At 57.1% G+C, this 17892-nt stretch overlaps 2 protein-coding genes across 3 annotated transcripts; one reads left to right on the top strand and one right to left on the bottom strand.

Annotated features, from left to right (window-relative positions):
• Positions 1-6858: 6858 nt before the first annotated feature.
• PTGDR2 (prostaglandin D2 receptor 2) lies at positions 6859-10354 on the top strand. The gene is made up of 2 exons (XM_027581416.1): positions 6859-6966; positions 9147-10354. Exon 2 carries the CDS (start codon positions 9155-9157, stop codon positions 10352-10354), a length of 1200 nt encoding a protein of 399 aa, XP_027437217.1. The 5' UTR covers positions 6859-6966; positions 9147-9154.
• Positions 10355-10368: 14 nt separating this feature from the next.
• Positions 10369-17890, bottom strand: CCDC86 (coiled-coil domain containing 86). 2 transcript variants are annotated; one of them, XM_027581417.2, is made up of 4 exons: positions 17077-17890; positions 14284-14413; positions 12697-12771; positions 10369-12542 (listed from the first exon to the last, which is right to left on the bottom strand). In XM_027581417.2, the coding sequence occupies exons 1-4, from the start codon at positions 17832-17834 to the stop codon at positions 12426-12428; spliced, it is 1080 nt and encodes a 359-aa protein (XP_027437218.1). In that variant the 5' UTR covers positions 17835-17890; the 3' UTR covers positions 10369-12425. The 2 variants fall into 2 exon arrangements, with proteins under 2 accessions (XP_027437218.1, XP_027437219.1); XM_027581418.2 differs by lacking the exons at positions 10369-12542; positions 12697-12771 and adding an exon at positions 12833-13483.
• Positions 17891-17892: the final 2 nt, after the last annotated feature.

Genomic DNA, 17892 nt, shown 5'->3' with positions numbered 1-17892 from the left:
AAGAAGGCTGGCTCATAGGCAGCAGCACTTCCCGTGGGCCAGGCAGCCCCAAGGCCTCCCCCAAGGCCTCGTTACCACCAGCCTCCTGTGGGGGAGGCTCTGCCAGTGAACGCCGCTGAGTGTCAGCCACAGGAGCGGGGCGGCGTGTGGCTCGGTCAAGAGTCTGGCTCCAACCCAGGCCCTACCTCTTCCTCTTTCTAGCTGTGGCCGGGACACTTCACTTTCTGGGATTCATTTCCCTGCTAGCAAACTGGGGAGAATGCTCGCAGGGTGGACAGAAAGACGCACAGTGACGAAGAACGGGTGTGACAAGTTCCAGGTGGTAATGATTTAGCGCTTGAACTTCACCATGACTAGAGCTTAGGTGGGGGGAGCTTGGAGGGTCTCCCTGGGTGCAGGGCAAGTTGAGGCACAGGGCCAGGCTAGGCGTGGCAGAGGCACGGGGGGGCACCAGGGGTAGGGGTGGGGGTATCGTGTTGAGGCAGAGGGAATTTGGGGTGATAAAGGAATAGGGCTGCAAACAGTGGATTTCAGGCCGACTGGGGTCCCTGGAGGGGTAAGGGCTGGTGAGGTGGGTTTTTCCTAAAGGACGATGGAAGGCTTTAAACTTTTTCTTTTGAAACAATTTTAGACTTACTGAAAAGAATTTCCCTATACCCTTCACCCAGATCTCTCAGATATTAACTTGTTAAAAACAAGACAACATGCCCCAAAATAGCATCATTTATGCTAAATCTCATGTCATCAAACCAAGACTTAATTACAGTTTTGGCTCTCCCAGAAATGGAATCTTAAACCAGCCAAAAAAAAAAAAAAAAGGAATGGTCTGATTAGCCTCAGCCAATAATCTGACCAACAGACCCTTTCCATCCCCTAAAGGAAAGTGACCTTGCAATGAACCAACCCCCATTTTTACTTGTATAAGTTCCTTGTTCTTGCTCCCTTCTGCCTATAAAAGTCTTTCTGGATAGCTCCTCTGAGCACCTTCCTATCTGCAGGGACGCTGCCTGATTCATGAATGGTTGCATAAAGCCAGTAGGATGTTAAAAATGTACTCAATTGAATTTTGTTTTTTAACAGTGTCTTTTTACATTTGTTTTCGCTCTTTCGCTCTCCGTATGTACACAGACGCCCACATCCACACTCTCTTCCATAACATTTGAGAGCTGTTTGCAAATGGTTCTCCTTTTACCCCCGAATACAGTGTGTACTTCCTAAAATACAAGTAAAATGATCAAAACCAGGAAATCAACATTGGTATAACACAAATGCCCAATTTACAAACCTTACTCAATTTACCAACGGTCCTCATCGTGACTTTTACAGCAAAGGAGAAAAGTGTTTTTTTTCCTAGACCAGGAGCAGGCTTCTTGAGCTCCTCCAGCCTGGGACTGTCCCTCTATCGGTCTTTGTTCCTTGTACCCTTGATGTTTTGAGGAGTAGAGGCCGGTAACTTGACAGAATGGTCCTCACGCGGGTTGACCTGGTGTTTCTTCTTGATTCGATTCAGGTGATGCCCTTTTGGCAGGTGCATTAATTTGCTAGGGCTGCTGTGACAAAACAGTATAGCCACACAGGTGGCTTCAACAATAGACATTTATTTTCTCACAGCTCTGGAGGCTGGAAATCCAAGGTCAAGGTGTCAGCAGGTTTGGTTTCTTCTGAGGCTGCTCTCCTTGGCTTGAGATGGCCACCTTCTCCCTGTGGTCTTTCCACGTGGAAAGACCACGTGGTCTTTCCTCTGTGTGCACACATCTCCCATGGCTCTGTGGGTCCGTGTTTTCTCTTCTTGTACGGACACCACTCAGCTTGGATTAGAGCCCATCCTCACAGGCTCACCATAACTCAATCACCCCTTAAAGGACCTGCCTCCAGATACAGCCACATTCAGCGGTGATGGGGGTTCGGGCTCCTGCATACGAATGGGGGGGCACCATTCAGCCCATCCCCGGCAGGAAGAGCCCCGTCTGCTGCTAAGTTACTGTTTCTCTCAGGACATGGGCAGTCCTTGATGGGGAGACGCTTGGAGACTCCTGTATGTGACTGTCCTGCTCCCCCTCAGCAAACCTTCACCCAGGGGTGGTGGTTTCCCTACTCCATCACTCCCTCCGCATGTGTTTGCCTCCTGCTGTGACAGAGAGCTGTCCCCGAAGGGAAGGGGGTACGGTTCAGATGGCGGAGAGAGCCCCAGCCGGAGGAGCTGAGAGCCGGGATTCTATCCTGCACTTGCTGCTCAGGGGCGAAAGGACCTGTCCCTTCTGTAAAGTAGGGATGGGCCTGATGATGGTGGGGATGGAATGAGATACACAGAGAGATCCATATGCATGATGGCAGGGTGTCTCCCAAGGCCCTGGACAGGCAGGAAAAGAGCAAGGGAACTTCCTTCTGGCGAAGGGCAGAAGAATGCCCTTGAGAAAAATTGTGCTAAACTGGGCCAAGAGGCAGAGCTCTGAGCCCTTGGTTATGATTCCAGTTCTTGCAAAAGCCCACAGGCACCAGCCTGGAAAGGACACCGGCTCCCCCACTCCACCACCAGAGACCTTAGAAAAATCACTTACCCTCTCGCTGACTCGATTTTCTCATCTGTATAATGGGACCAGTAACAGTGCCTAACTTGTAGGCTTGCTGTGAAGATGAACTAAGGGGACCCACGGACGGCACGGAGAGAGTCTGCATCGCTTGGATGCAAGAGCAATAAAAGCCATGGATTGTTTTCACTGCTGAGGAAAGAGGGTCAAATCAGAGTGACCTGACTTGGGGTCTTGGCTTCCCACTTGACCTCTTTCTAAACCTGTTTGTTCATCTCTTACCTTTTTAAATTTCTTTTTTATCTTTTTAAAGTGCGGCTTCTGGGACACTTGGGTGGCTCAGACGGTTAAGCGTCTGCCTTCAGCTCAGGTCATGATCCCAGGTCGAGTCTCACATCTGGCTCCGCTTCTCCCTCTGCCTGCCGCATGCGCTCTCTCTCTCTGACAAATAAATAAATAAAATCTTAAAAAAAAATAAAATGGGGTTTCAAATTTCTTAATCTATAGAATGGAATTAAGAACAAGATCAACCTAGCTGGGGTGCCGTGAGCCTGAAGGGCTCACTAAGTGAGTTCTCCACCCTGTCTCACCTGCTCGTGAGGGTCAGGGACAGGAGGGTGCCACAGGAGGACGGGGCCTCTCCAGGCTGGAAGGACAAGGTCCTCTCACATTGCCTCTCTGCTGCACGTGGGCATCGCCAGGACCTCCTGAGTAAGGGGGTTGGTGGATTGTAGGGCAGGTCCTCCCTGCTTCCTGCTGTGCGTCTCACTTCCTCTTTGATTAACTTCTGTAAAAAGGTCAGAAAGGAAAAACAGAAACCTACTTCCTAAGGCAGGAGCAGAGGAAGAAAGCTGGGGAGAAACTGGGGAGAAGCTGGGGGATACTTTCCCTTGGGGCCCACTCTCTGCGTTGGTTAAACAACAGGTGATGTGCTAAACATGTTCTTGGGAGCTCGAGACACTCAGGGTCTGGGAAAGTGGGCCTGCTGGATGGGCAGGCGAGGGGCAAAGGGCATTCCAGGTAGTAGCCATACAAAGGCACTGGGGTAGGTGAAGATGATGGGGAAGCTGGGGACATGGGGAAAGGTGCAGGCACTCGCAGGCGGTGTGCTGGATCCGAGTGAGGTCTGCATGGCTCCCACAGGCCACAGACACCCAGTGGCGGTCTGCTAGGCTTTGATTTGTCTTCCTGCCTGGGGTAGCTGAGGTTGACGCAGAGATGGACCTGACTTCTGCTCTTGCTGGCTGTGACAGCGAGTTTCAGGCCACAGACAAGTTTGTGCTTCAGGGACCAGGCCTGTGCCTGGGGGGTGCGGGTGGGGGGTCCCTGGACAGGCGGGCAGGGCTGGGCTGAAGACAGCCCCCCCCCCCCCCCCAGGGATTCATCCCAGTGCTCAGAGAAGCCAGGCTGAAATGTCCCTGTGGGCAGCCACATCCCCACTCTTCAGGTCGGGACACCAGCTTCCCTGGGCCTGAGGCTCCTTAATCTCTAAACCCTGCAGGTAGGTCCCTGAGGCACCGCCAGCCGCAAGGAAGGCTCTCTCCCTTCCCTGGCTCCCGCACGTTCTGTCTGGCAAAGCACAGCCTCGCTGACGTCCATGTCAGCATCACTGCGGACAGCCTCAAGTGATGAACCTACTTCGACTCTGGAGCAGGGGGCTTGACGCTCCTGGGATTCTGTGGGATCCTGTGCTTCACCTCTTATGGTAGGGGCTTCATGGGCTTCCAAAATAAGGTTTTTGGCAAATATGTGACCGAAAAAGGCAAGTGCAATGTCTGGAGCCAGGAAGAAGACGACATGGAAACGCAGCGCACCAAAAATAACCAAATAAGAGGCAGCTGGTTTTTGCATTGTCACTTGGCGGCCGGCTTGGGGCCGAGCGCTGGGCTCACTCTCTCCTCAGACCCCCACAGCAGGGAGGGGAGGCCTTGGGGGAAGCCCCTCAGCTAAGCACTCTCTTCCAGGCAGAGCTGCTGCCCCCTGCTCCGAGCACCCCAGGCCCAAGGACCCCGACTCTCCTTTCCAGTGGGTCAGCGTCCTCTGTGCCCCCAGAAGCAGCAGCACGGGGATCCGCTGGGGAACCTGATGGAAATGCAAATGCCCAGGCTGCACCCCAGACCCCCTGGGGGAGAGGCCCAGCAGCCTCGGTGTGACCAGCCCCCCTGGGAGGTCCCGATGTGCACTCAGCTGAGAGTCACTGGTCTGTATGGTTTTAGGCCCTTCCCAAAGGCCCCGGTCACCCTCCCCCGGACTCTCCCCTCAGTAAAGGCCCATCGGCAGTCTTGGCGGCCTCCTGAAGACCCCAGCCTGACCCTGGGGAGGGCTCCACTAAGGGTCCTCTAATTTCTAAACTTGGCCTGAGCTCCTGATGCCTGGTCACTGGAGGCTCCTGCCCTCTGCTTCCAGCCAGCGAGCCCCCACCTAAGGCTCCCTCTGTTCCTGTCTATCCTCAAGGCTCCCTCCAAGGGGCAGACGCTGGCTCCCGGTTCCTGACACTTTTGCCTCCCCGCCCCAGCATCCCGCGCCTAGGGGCTGAGGGACCGTGGCACTGGGGAATGCGTGCCGAGAGGTCCGTCTCCACCGTGGGAGGGCAGTCAAGCCCCCTGCCACCCTGCCCTGCAAGAACAAACGTCACTGTCTTCTTTAGAAAATCTTAGGGCCCTGCCCATCTGGACTATTTTTTTGTTTTAGCAACTTTTCATCAATTGTCCTCAGGGAGGGTTGGGAGGAGCCACCACTGTGATTACAGGATTGGAAACAGGCGTTGGGGGAAAGGTCCGAATGAGGGTGTCAGGTAAGAAGCCCCTTAGCAGGGCCGCCGTGAGACGTTGGGCAGGATGTTCACTGCACAAGGGTACCTCCTGGAGGAGGCAAGGAAGGGCTGAGATCCCGAGGGAGGGGGCTCAAGCCTGATGCTCCCCTGTCAAAATGTGTCTACAGGAGGGAAAGGGGGATTCTTTCTTAGCTCCAGGAGCAGTCTGTGCACACCAATCCTTGCACTTTGAGGCAGGGGCTGTGCAGAAGGAGTCCCTCTTAAAAACCCTATTTTCCTGCTGTGAGGTTATTTGCCCAAGGTCACATAGCTTGGGAGTGGCAGTGCTGGATCTGGCTGCAGAGTCCCTGAGCTCACCCACCACACTACCCTGATGGCATGCCCTCGGAGGATGGCCGCGGGCCAGCAGGTTGGGGCTGGGGGTGGGTCCGGATGGGGGGAATTTCCCCAAAGCAGGATGGAGACATCTGCCTGTTTTTTAGGGAGGGGTGCAAACACTTGTCTCTGGAAGACCAGGCCCTCCGTGACCTACAGGAAAGAAGAATTCCTCATGCTAATATTTTGGATAATCAAGTCATTTACTGATCTGCCATCTTGGGCTGCAGTGAAAAATATTATCCCCATCACAAGGTCACAGTATTTTAGACATTCTTCACTCGGGATCGCAGGCTTCCCACAAGATTATTAAGTGCCAGGCCCTGTGATGGAGCCTGTGTCTAAATGGAAGAGTCTTGTAGAGTCAATCCCATGGGAGGGGGTGCCCTTGCCTCGATATGGGAGTTTTTACGCATGTTCTACTGAGCACTTCCTAGGTGCAGGGACGCTGAATTTGACCCCAGGACGCTTGGTGAGCAAAGACTTGGGGAACCATTAAATGCGAACTCCAAAATAAAGTTCCATTAGCTCATTGTAGGGCTCCGGGCCCATTTTAAATAAAAGCTGCATAGCCCTTGCCCTGCAGTCTCTACCCATGTTCCCCCCACCGCCCCACCCCCACCCCCAGAAGAGAAAAGGACTGATTTCTCCGAGCACCTACTGTGTGCCTGGCACTCTGTGAATGAAGGTGTGGCGCCGAGATGGCAAAACCAGGGGGAGGGGCTTGCCCGCCCCCCGCCCCCCAGGGCTGCAGGGGCAGCCTGGCCTCTGCTCTTCCCACTGCCAGCACCCTGCCTGCCTGAGGATTATGGGGTCAGGAGAGGGCACCCAAGGACAGTGGACCCATGCACGAGATGTCCTCTCCCTCACGGACTTCTCCTACACAGCGGTCGCCCTCAAACGCAGCCCCGGAGGCACGCTCCCATTCCCCCATCTGCCCTTGCAGGGACCCAGGGCTCCTGCAAAATCTCTGGGGGGCAGGGGAGGGGGGCAGGGGCTGCCAGCAATTTTGTCCCTTTCTCATTGATGGAGACGACTGTTACTGAATACCACTGTGACAACTCACCCTCTGGCTGTCCCCGCCTCCTGCAACCCCACCCCTGAACACACACAGACATAGACACACACACACATACAGACACACACCCTGGGGCGGGTAGCCATTTCCTCCCTCAGCCTCACTCCCCTGCCTCTGCCTGCCCCGTGCGGTGCCACAGCGCCTCCTCGGCAGGCTGCCACCGGGAGCTGACTGTCCCCAGGGCGGGAATCCTGTGCTCCTTCTGTGCCCAGGTAAGGGAGCAATAGCCCAGGGGCTGGGCAGCCTCCATGCCCTCTCTGGACCCACAAAGGAAGGTGCAGTTTTGCCAGGGGACAGGCTCCTAACGACTAGGCAGAGGGGTGGGTTTACCAAAGACTGGAGGGGACGAGCTGCTTGCAGAAGGGAAGGCACTAGAAGCCAGGCACAGTGGTGAACCACAGAAGCCTCTCTCCATGCTCACAAGCAATCTGGGGCGGTGGGGAGGGGAGATTAGAGGAGCAGTCTTAGGGTAACTGACCCTAAAAGCTTGCCTTCTCTGCCCCAACCCCCACCAGAGCCGGACCTTAGTTGCCGCGCTCCCTGAGAATCCCAGGAGGCTGGGTGCCAGCTCCAAGCAGCCAGAAAAGCCCAAACCTGATGGGTCCCCTGGGAGTAGCAGTATTGTGCTGTCTGGGCATCCCCAAGGGACCTGGCCAAGAGGCTGCTGTACTGAAGGGAACGTTTCAGTGCAGAGAGGGGATGGCACTCATCCGTCTGCTGGGTGGAGTCCCAGCTGCTCCACTGTGGCTGAGCGACGTTGGGCACGTTGCTATGCTTCTCTGAGCCTCAGTTTCCTCTTCTGAAAAATAGGGTCTCACAGGGTCACTGTGAGTGCAATTGCTCTGCAAACTCTAATGCTTGGGAAGCATGAGCATTCTCGGGGAGCATGGACCCAACTGCTCCCCACCCACCTCCCTGTGATCCCCAGCTCCAAGGGCTCGTCTGCCTGGAAAAATCTAGTTTGATGTCCTGGGGCTGCACCTCACAAAGGACCGTGATACCTGGAGAAGACTGTGGATTTTCTCATCCTGGCCAACAACGCTCCCCCTGGAAATGGGAGTGCTGAGGACCACCCCCCACTTCCCTCCCTTCTTCCTCCATCCACGCTTGCTTACAACAGAGGTGCTTGCTTACAGCAGAGGCGTGGGAAAGAGAACGGGCCGAGCGCTAAACTGCTGCAGCTCCGCTTGTCCGGGTTATGTGCGTGGCTTGGGCCTCAGTTTCCTCCCCTGTAAAATGGGATGGAGTGAAGTTCTAGAGCCTTTCTTCTCGAGTCCTGAGCAAGACAGCACCTATGTAAAGGGCCTCTCGGGGTCTCGGGCGCACAGGGGGGCCCCAGGACAATCTGAGTCCCCAACACCCGCTCCCTGTCCCCTACCTCCTGTCGGTAGCCTCCCACCCCTCCCCCTCAGGCCTCCTCCATCTCAACCAGCTTCACTTCAGGTGGTCTTGGGCTTTTGAGGAGGCTGTGGGTGTGCACATCTGGGGTGTCTGCACATCCCCCAGAGGTCGGCTGCCGCAGCACTTACCTGAGAGGTTGCTCAATGACCATCTGCTGAATGAGAGCATCACTGAGCAAGTAAATGAGCAGGCTGGGTTTTCCTGGGTGGGCTGATGGGCTCGGCTGCCCCCCTGGTCAGGGGAACAGTCCTCCAGCCCCACTGGGCCTCCAGGGCCCAGGTCTGGTAGTTCCTCATGCCCAGCTCTCTCCTTGCTCTTATCTTATTTCCTCTCCAACTACCAGAGGAAGGACTGGCTCCACTGTTCAAGGTCAACACACCCAAACTGCCAGTGCTGTGGAAGCAAAGGGCCACCCAGAGAGGCTGCAGAGGCAAGATCTGAGGGTGCTGTGGGTGGGGAGGGCGCATCCCTTAAAGACACAGACTTCTCCCATTCCCATTCCCCAGACCAGCTGGCCCCTCCTGCCCTTTAGGTGGGACCTCGTTGGTGCCCCAGTGCCCTGGGAATGGGGAAAAGGAGTCCTGTATGGCCTGGCCTTGTTTCTGTTTCTCCATGTGACCCCAGGGGACCTGCGGAGTAATAATCACAACACGGGTGTAGTGCTTCTTGCACGCTGGGCTCCGCTCTAAATGCTTATGTATGTAAACTCACTGAACATGCCCAACAGCTGTAGGATCTAGGTCCTGTTGCGACTGACATCCACGTCACAAAGGAGGAAACAAGCTCAGGAAGGTTAAATGGCTCGCCCAAGGTTGCAGTGAGCAGGGGTGCAGCTGGGATGCTATTCCCCCCACCTTACTGTCTTTGCTCAACTTCACTAATCCCCTGTGGTGTCATCCATACCATTCACAGGGCAGATTCAGATCTCCTGGGGAGGGTCCCCGGCTGCCCCGGCCCAGCCTACCTCAGCGCCTCCTTCTCTCCACCGCAGAGCTCACCATGTCAGCCAACGTCACCCTGAAGCCGCTCTGCCCGATCCTGGAGCAGATGAGCCGCATCCAAAGGCACAGCAACTCCAGCATTCGCTACATGGACCACGCCTCGGTGTTGCTGCACGGGCTGGCCTCGCTGCTGGGCCTGGTAGAGAACGGGCTCATCCTCTTCGTGGTGGGCTGCCGCATGCGCCAGACCGTGGTCACCACCTGGGTGCTGCACCTGGCGCTGTCGGACCTGCTGGCCACCGCCACCCTGCCCTTCTTCACTTATTTCCTGGCCGTGGGCCACTCGTGGGAGCTGGGCACCACCTTCTGCAAGCTGCACTCGTCCATCTTCTTCCTCAACATGTTCGCCAGCGGCTTCCTGCTTAGCGCCATCAGCCTGGACCGCTGCCTGCAGGTGGTGCGGCCCGTGTGGGCGCAGAACCACCGCTCGGTGGCCGCGGCCCACAGGGTCTGCCTGGGGCTCTGGGCCCTGGCCGTGCTCAACACTGTGCCCTACTTCGTGTTCCGGGACACCATCCCGCGGCTCGACGGTCGCATCATGTGCTACTACAACGTGCTGCTCCTGAACCCTGGGCCCGACCGCGACGCCACGTGCAACTCGCGCCAGGCGGCCCTGGCCGTCAGCAAGTTCCTGCTGGCCTTCGTCGTGCCGCTGGCCATCATCGCCTCGAGCCACGCGGTCGTGAGCGTGCAGCTGCGCCACCGCGGCCGCCCGCGGCCCAGCCGCTTCGTGCGCCTGGTGGCGGCCGTGGTGGCGGCCTTCGCGCTCTGCTGGGGGCCCTACCACGTGTTCAGCCTGCTGGAGGCGCGCGCGCACACCCAGCCCGCGCTGCGGCCGCTCGTGTGGCGCGGCCTGCCCTTCGTCACCAGCCTGGCCTTCATCAACAGCGTGGTCAACCCGCTGCTCTACGTATTCACCTGCCCCGACGTGCTGCACAAGCTGCGGCGCTCGCTGCGGAGCGTGCTGGAGAGCGTGCTGCTGGACGACAGCGAGCTGGGTGGGCTGGGCAGCGGCCGCCGCCGCCGCCCCTCCGGCCCCCGCCCGGGCCCCGCCGCCCGCCCGCCGCCCGGGTCCGGGCCCGCGCGCCTGCTCGCCTGGCTGTGGGGCGGCCACACGGCGTCCGCGCAGCGGGCCCGCTCCAGGTCGCAGGACGAGAGGGGCCCCCTGAACCGGGCGCTGAGCACCATGTCGGGGTAGGGGGCGGCTGGCGATCGCGCGCGAGAGCGTCCTGGGGGCGGAATCAGGCCGGGACAGGGCGTCTGCCTTTTAAAACGCCTCCCGTGACTCAGGTACCTTCAGAACCGTCGTTGGCAGGCCGGGCGGTCGCCGAGATTCTGCATTTCCAGCAAGCTCCCAGGAGGCGAAGTCAGCGCTGCTGGTCCGCGGACCCCATGGGGACCAAGGCAGGGTTAAAACCACAAGATTTCTCGAACTAGGGTACTCAGGATGTACCTTCCTGGAGCTCAGCTTTACCAGATGGCGGGAGGGGAAGGGAGGGAAGTATTTTTACAGGAAACCAGTGATGTGTGCGTTTGGAGTAGAAAACTGAAAGGTTTGGGAAGTACTGGTCCAGTCTAACTCTTCATGTAGTCACCTAACCAACGTTTATTGAACTAGACGCTTGATCCCACAATCTTGAGGGACAGGTTCTATTAGCTCCAATTTCTACCCATGATCCAACTGAGGTACATGGAGATTAATACACTTACCTGAAGTATAGGGTCTGCATACTCACCATTAAGCACCATGTGGTTCAATTACCATTTAGTAAGTGAAAGAACACCCCTCCCACCACCACCCACAACATACCCAAGGTACTGAAGGTCTTGCCTGTAAGAGGCCTCATCTCTACCCTACTGACCCCAGCACCAACCAAGGGGTTTATAAGGTAGAAAGAGCAAGGGGTGCCATGGTCAGCCTGGGCTAATCCAAGTGCAGTGGGCCTCTCTGCTTAAGGTCTTCTTAGTATTTGAATGTGCACAGCGGCCCCTGAGACCACAGCACATGACATTTCCTCACAAATCCGACATCTGTATGGGCCTGGTATTCTACCATGCAATACCCTGTGGGCAATGCTGCTAAGTCCCAAATCTTTCCAATGCCCACCTCCCAACCACGCAGCAGCTGGGTGGCTGTCCCCATTTGTAGCAGGGAGGGCTAACTCGGACCTCCTTATAGCGCACCCATGCCCTGACATGTCTTCTCTACCCACCATGCACTAGAAGACAAAGACCACTGCACTTGGGTCTGTCCCAGGGTCAGGCACAGAGCTGTGGCCAGTAACTGCTTGGTGGGTGAAATATTAGTGGAATCTTGGTCCAGTGCTGCCTGTGCCGCTCCTGGCTGGGGTCCTGAAGGCTGGGGGGGGGGGGGCGGCTTACTGTTTACCACCGTGCTGGGCCTTGCCCACAGCAGGTGCTCAGCAGATGAAGAGATGCACAGCTGACCGAACCCGACGTCCCTCTTCACACCTCCCCATGTCCCCTGCCACCATCCCCTGCTTCACTTGTGGCACTTCCTACTGTCTAACACAATACCATTTCTGTTTATTATGTTTTTTCATCAGAATGAAAGCTCCTTGTGGGCAGGGGCCTCTGTATTCCCCGATACCTAGAATTGTGCCCGTACACAACAGGCATTCAATAAATATTTGTTACAGACTGAAGGGCATGAGTGAATCAGATCCGTGGGGCTTCTGCAGAGTCCGGCACAGGCGAGAGGGAGCTGGGGGGTGGGGGGGGGACCTCACTCCCTGAAACCTCCTTTCAGTGTTGAAAAGTCAGGGAAGCCAGGTTTAGTTGGCTGGGTCACAGGGCCAGTGGGCTGCAGAGACACCCCAAGCAGCCTTTGGGATGGTGCGAGGGGGACTGGTTCCTGACTGCAGCCTCCTGGCCTGGGTTGGACCCACGACCTTGAGACGAAATACACATTTTAGAGAGTCACCCTCCAGTTGTTAGCTCCCAAGGAACCAGAGAATTTACCCTTCATGGTTGCAAGGCGCTTGATGAAGGAGGCGAGAGGAGGAAGGAGGCGGGGGTCGGGGCTGAAACTCTTCCCTCCTCCAGTCTCTTCCAGGCCGCAGGTTACCTCTGGGCTTGAGAGCCCTGGAAGGCTCAGAGTCCCTCTGGGGTGGGGTGGGGTGGGGTGGGGTGGTGCTAGCGCCGGAGTGCCGTGCCCCGCAGAGGCGTGTGACCAGCGGCCCAGTGGCCTGACGAGGGCGAGTCTGACACAGCGGTTGGCCACAGAAGGCCTCTGGGCTGTCCGGCGCTCACATCTTGGCTGCTGACCCCTGGGGTGGCTTCTGCAGCAGCGCCAGCGTGTCCCGCTTCTGAATGGAGCGAAGCTGCTTCTTCTTCGCCCGCCTGAGCTTGGCAGGGTTTCGGATCTGGGGGTGGTGTGAGGAGAGGGCATTAGTGTGGCTGTCGTCTCTGCCCTGTGCCCTGGGGAAAGGGAGGCCACCCTGCAGGGGCGCCGAGGCATCTCGAGCACAGCGCCCAGCCTGGCCGCAGTTCAGATCCCCCAAGCGAGACAACACTCACCACTTGGACAACCTCTGCCCTCCGCTCATTCTCCAGGCGGCGTTTCAGGTTCTCGGCCCGGCGCTGTTTCTTCTCCTGGAACACAGAGGGGATGGAGATTTGAGGCTGGGAGCCAGGGCAGCCCTGGTCTCTTAGGCCTCAGGGTAGTGAAAGCTGGCTGAGTTCCCAGGGAGAGGGAAGACTCTCTCACCCCGGCTCGATTGTTGCTGGCGGTGTGTGCGGGGCGGGCCAGCAAGGAGATATGCCCCTGCCCGTGACCGCAGCCGAGAAGGTGGGCACCTGGTCGCGCAGCTTAGATAGGATGGTAGGTACGGGGAGGTAAGACACAGGTGGCTCCCCACCTGCAAACTCAGGCACATGCACGATGGCCCCCACACCCCCCCCCCCCCCCGCCCCATCAGCTGCGGCGGGGAGGGGAGAAAGGGTGGAGGCCACGGGGAAGAGGCTATCTGGGCCTGGTTCAAATCCTGGCTCTGCTGCTTCCAAATGGGTGACCTTGGCCAAGTTGCTTAACCTCTCTGTGCCTCAAGGCCCCATACTGGAAGTGAAGAGATTACTGCGGATTGCCCCGAGGAATAAACGAATGCATGCATGCACTGGCCTGGGAGGGGTACCGGCCTGGCGGGAACACTTCAAAGATGGATCTAGTTGGAGTCTGTCTCAGGGATGGGGAGTCCAGTGTCTTCTGGCTATGCTGACTGCTGCCCTGGGCGGGGCCCGAAGGGATGTCGGCTCTGAGGCCTCTCCTGGCTTTGAGGACTTAGGGGAGCAAGGGTGGCCTGGGTCCCTGGGGAGGAGAAAGGAGAAGTGAGATTTGGGCTCCTGTCAGGGAAGGGCTGGGCTAGGGACACTCCCTGGGGGGGGGACAGGGGTGTAAAGAAGCCCGTCTTGCTCAAGAGGTAGTCCGGGCCGCACAGGAAGTAAGATAAGGACTCGGCACACAGCAGCACTGGGGTGCCTCAAAACGGGAGAGATGGCTGAATTGCCTGGCCCAGCCCCTTCCCTCGGTGGCCAGGCTTGGGCCTGTGCCCCTGGGATTACTAGACAAGTGACATCCCTCTGATAACCCCAGTCCTGCTGGGGTGGTCGCAGACCTCATACTCTTGTGTACTGCCTGCTGGGGCTTCCTGGAGCCCGAACGGGTCGGGGGGGTGGACCTCTAAGCAGGCATTTCTGACCTGGGGATGAGGGGCAGGGAGAGAGCATGAGGAAGGTGGGGGGTATCCACTTTGCTGATGCGTGGTAGCTGTCTCTTGGAGAATGATGGCAACAGTACTGGGGATAAGGCTTTCCTACCTGAGCGAGGACCCTGAAGCCCATTTCACCAAATGCTTTGATCAGCAGTGAGGGCCACTGCGGGGGGCTTTGTCCTGGGCTCCTCCCCATCCTTGAGTCTCTCATAGAGCCCTGGGCTAAACTGGACGCTGCACTGGGCTTCCCCACCCTGTGGTCCCAGACTGCACTTCTACTTCTGGCCAGGCTCCCTGCCTTCCTAGGGCCAGCAGCGCCCCCCCGCCAGGCCCATTCCAGCAGTCACCACCTGAGCCCCCTGAGCTCCAGCCTCAGCCTGGCTGGCTGGCCCCTCACCTGCCAGCGTTTCTCCTTTTCCTCCTCTAGGTGCCGGGCGAAGTCCTTGGCCAGCTTCCTCTCCTGCCGTTCCTTCATCTTCCGCTGCCAAGATGTGTGCAGGGGCTTGTCCTGAACCATTTGGGAGAACCTGGAAGGGAGACAGTGGGCGCTCGTGTCATCTGTGGGAGGCGTCCATGCCCGCTCTCCCCTCAGCTCTGGGCTCCGGGCCTTCCTCCCCAGAACCCAGGCAGAATTACATCCTCCCCTGCCCGTTCGCCAGGCAGCACCCCTCCAGGTCTGCAGAAACGGGCCCCAGGCATGCCGGCTGCCATTTCTTAAGCCTTAGTTACATGTCCCTGAGATGGTACTTTTGTTCTTCCCATTTTAAAGAGGAGCAAACCAAGGCTCAAAGAGGTTAAATAACTGTGCCAGGTCACCTTGTACCTGAACAGCTGTCAATACTGAAACCCGTGACCAGAGTCCAGACCACAGCCTTTCCGTAAGGTTCTGCTGCTTCCGCCAAGCAAGCTCAGCTTGGGTGCTAATGCTTCTGGAGCTAGGGCTCACTCCCTCCAGGGGCGGCCTATTCCATTTCAGAACAGTGCGGGGGTATGTGAAAATGTAGTGGGCATGAGAAGATATCCGGGGATGTCCTGATTTTCCTAAGTGTGACAGTGACATTACAGTCCCAGGAGAAACAGGACTATCTTGGTAAGAGATAAGCATACTGCATATGGGTGGAATGATCTATCTACGACATGCTAGAAAATATTCCAGGAAAGAAAGGAATGTCAAAGAGCAAGACGGAGCTAGACCAGTACAATTGTGAGTGCTGCTGAGCAGATGAGGAGAACGGGGGTGGGGGTCACAAACCACGCTCTCTCCTTTTCCGTAGGTCTTTCTCCTTGAGCTATCTGCAGCCTTGCGGCTGCCCCGTGCGCCTTTTCTCCTTAGCAGATCCTCTCATAGTGGCCTTTTTTGCCTCCTCCACCAATTTCTTGACTTCTGAAAGAGCTCTTCTTCATCCACTTCCATTATATGGTGCCCCAAATGGTCACTGCAGGTCGGTGGGCTCACCCCAGCTTCTGAAGGCTGCGGTGCACAGGGCAGAGACCACTTCCCTCAATACTGCTCTTCTGGGTCATTTTCTCCCCTTATTCCACAGGAGTCTGGTACACACAGCCTGGACCTTGACCCCAGGGCTAAAGGCCTGTCCATCTTCAGCCTGGTTCTAACCCCAGAACGACCCTCGACTGCTCCCTCGCCCTCTCCCCTAGGACTTCCTGCTGAAGACCTGGCGTCCTAAGCACAGACTTCCTCCCCACCCCCGTGATGAGAAACCCAAAGGGACAAGGCCGTGGGGACCTGGACACACACAGAGCCACAGGGCACAATGCTGCCTCCTTCTAGAGCAGCACTGCCGAGCAGAACTGTCTGTACTGGTGGAAAGGCTCGATATTTACACTGTCCGGAGAGGCAGCCACTAGTCACTGGCAGCTGAGCAACTTGAGATGTGGCTGGTGTGATGGAGGAACTGAATGTTTAAGTTTTTAAATTTTAACCAACTTAAACTGAAATTGCCACGTGTGCCTGGCGGCTACGCTACTGAGCTGACACAGATCCAGAGTATCGGTTTTACCTGGAGGTTGAAGGCAGACAGGCCTGGGTTTCAAGGCCGGGATCTGCCTCCTACTACCTGGGTGATCTTGGGCAAAGTAGCCGGAGTTTCAGCAACTTCCCACATTAAACAGAGACAAGAATGGTTCCTGTTCCAAAGGTGGGTGGGAATGAGACAGGGCTGGAGAGGCATTTAGCACAATGCTCTGCACATGGTCGCTGCTCACCAAACACTGCCCTTCAGAGGAGGGAGATGTCACACCCAAGGGGCACTGTGCAGGTGGCATTTGGCCTAAGCACGGAAGGAGGGGGGGATGCAGCCGGGCCTTCCCAGCCCACCGCCGCCCTCCATATCCCTCGTTTTGCTGGGACACCTTCTGCTGCAGGTGCTGCATCCACTGTCTCTGGGCTCTGCTCAACCCCCGCCGAAGCTGCTTCCTCAAAGAGCCCAAACATCAATTCAGTGGCCCTTTGGTCCTTATCCACAAGACCTACCTGCAGCTTCTGAATGTGTTTTAGTTCTATGGCAACCGCCTCCTTACTGGTCTCTCTGCTTTCACCCCTGAAGTCCTATGGTCTGATAACTCCCTGATTTCTCTGCACAGCCTTGAGTTCCCCATATGTAAAATGAGGATAATCCTAACACCAGAGGTTTCACAGTGCTGCGTGCAGACTAACGGCATGCGGCATGCTAGTCCCTCTGTCTGCAAGGCCTTTGTGCTGGCCGGTCCTTACCAAAATGCTTAGCAGTGTTCTACAGGCTCAGTGCTCCATAATATTTTTTAACAGAAGGGCAAATAACCGTATAACACAAGGGCAAATAACCGTAACAGATACTAGCTGGTGAAGACCTCACAGCTTTTTACCAAGTAAGGGCTGGTTTACTTGCTTCTGCTTCCCTCACTGGAAAGCGGGCAGACAGAGGTAATGCTTGTTGAATGAAAACAAATGAGGTACTCTATGAGAGGGACACAGGTACTCTGAGGAGGAAAGCATCACAGAAATAACCTTTGAGGGCATGGTCTCACCCTCCCTGGGATCCCCGAGCATTTTACCACAGCCTGATTATAATTACCTGTTTGTGTGAGACCCCCCAAATGTGAGCTCTCTCCATCCCTGAGCCTGTCTCCGGGCTGCACTGGTGCCCCAACACCACAGAGAACCACACCCTTGCCTAGCTTTCCCCAACTGCACCTTTTCTTGGAGCGGTCCTTCCACACCCGCCCGGATTTGGGCTTTCCCTTAGGGATTACAGGAACCTCCTCCCCCTCCTTCAACTTCTTGGACGCTGGGGCCTGGGCTGAAGAACTTGCCCGCTTCTTTCCCCCTAGGCCGCTTTTCACCGTCTCCCCGGCGGAAGGTGGCTTGCTCGGCTCGTGCTCACCCTGGGGGGAGCCGGGTGACTGGGCTGTCGGCTCCTGTAGTGGTCGCGAGGGCTCCGGACCCGGCGCTTGCTGAGCCGGGTAAGGCTCAGGGGATCCTGGGCCCAGCTGCAGCTGATGTTGGGGAGACCCCGAGGCCAGCTCCTTCTTACTCAGGGCCAACTCCGAGTCCAGTTCTTCTTGGGTTTGGGAGAACTTTGCTGACTGCCCACTTGGCTTTGGCTGAAATCCGGGGGGTTGTGGACCCGACTCCGGAAGCGTTTGGGGCGACTCCACGCCTGGATCTTGCTGAACCTGGTGGTACCCTGGGCCCGGCTCCAGCTCCCTTCCGGGGGACCCCAAACCTGCACCCTGCCGTAGAATAGGTGATTCCGGGCTTGTCTCCGGCTGACAGCGGGGGGACTCCAGGTCGGGTTGCCGCGCACTCGGAGACCCGGGTTCCTTCGTTTCTTCTGGATCCGACCTGAACTCCACAAGGGCCCGTCTCGCCCTCAAAACTGAGCTGGGGGTCTCGGGGGATTCAGGGTTTAGGCCTTCCAGCCGCCGGCTGCGCCTGAGTGGCGTATCCATGGCCGGGCCTGAAAGTTTCAAGTTTCAGCCCACGTGCAGCCTCCACCGACTCTGGGAC

Source organism: Zalophus californianus, chromosome 11 (assembly GCF_009762305.2).
Source record: "Zalophus californianus isolate mZalCal1 chromosome 11, mZalCal1.pri.v2, whole genome shotgun sequence".
In the NCBI taxonomy this organism is placed as follows: Eukaryota; Metazoa; Chordata; class Mammalia; order Carnivora; family Otariidae; genus Zalophus; species Zalophus californianus.
The sequence above is the reverse complement of the archived record's forward strand: the minus strand, read 5'-3'. Positions and strand labels throughout refer to the sequence as shown.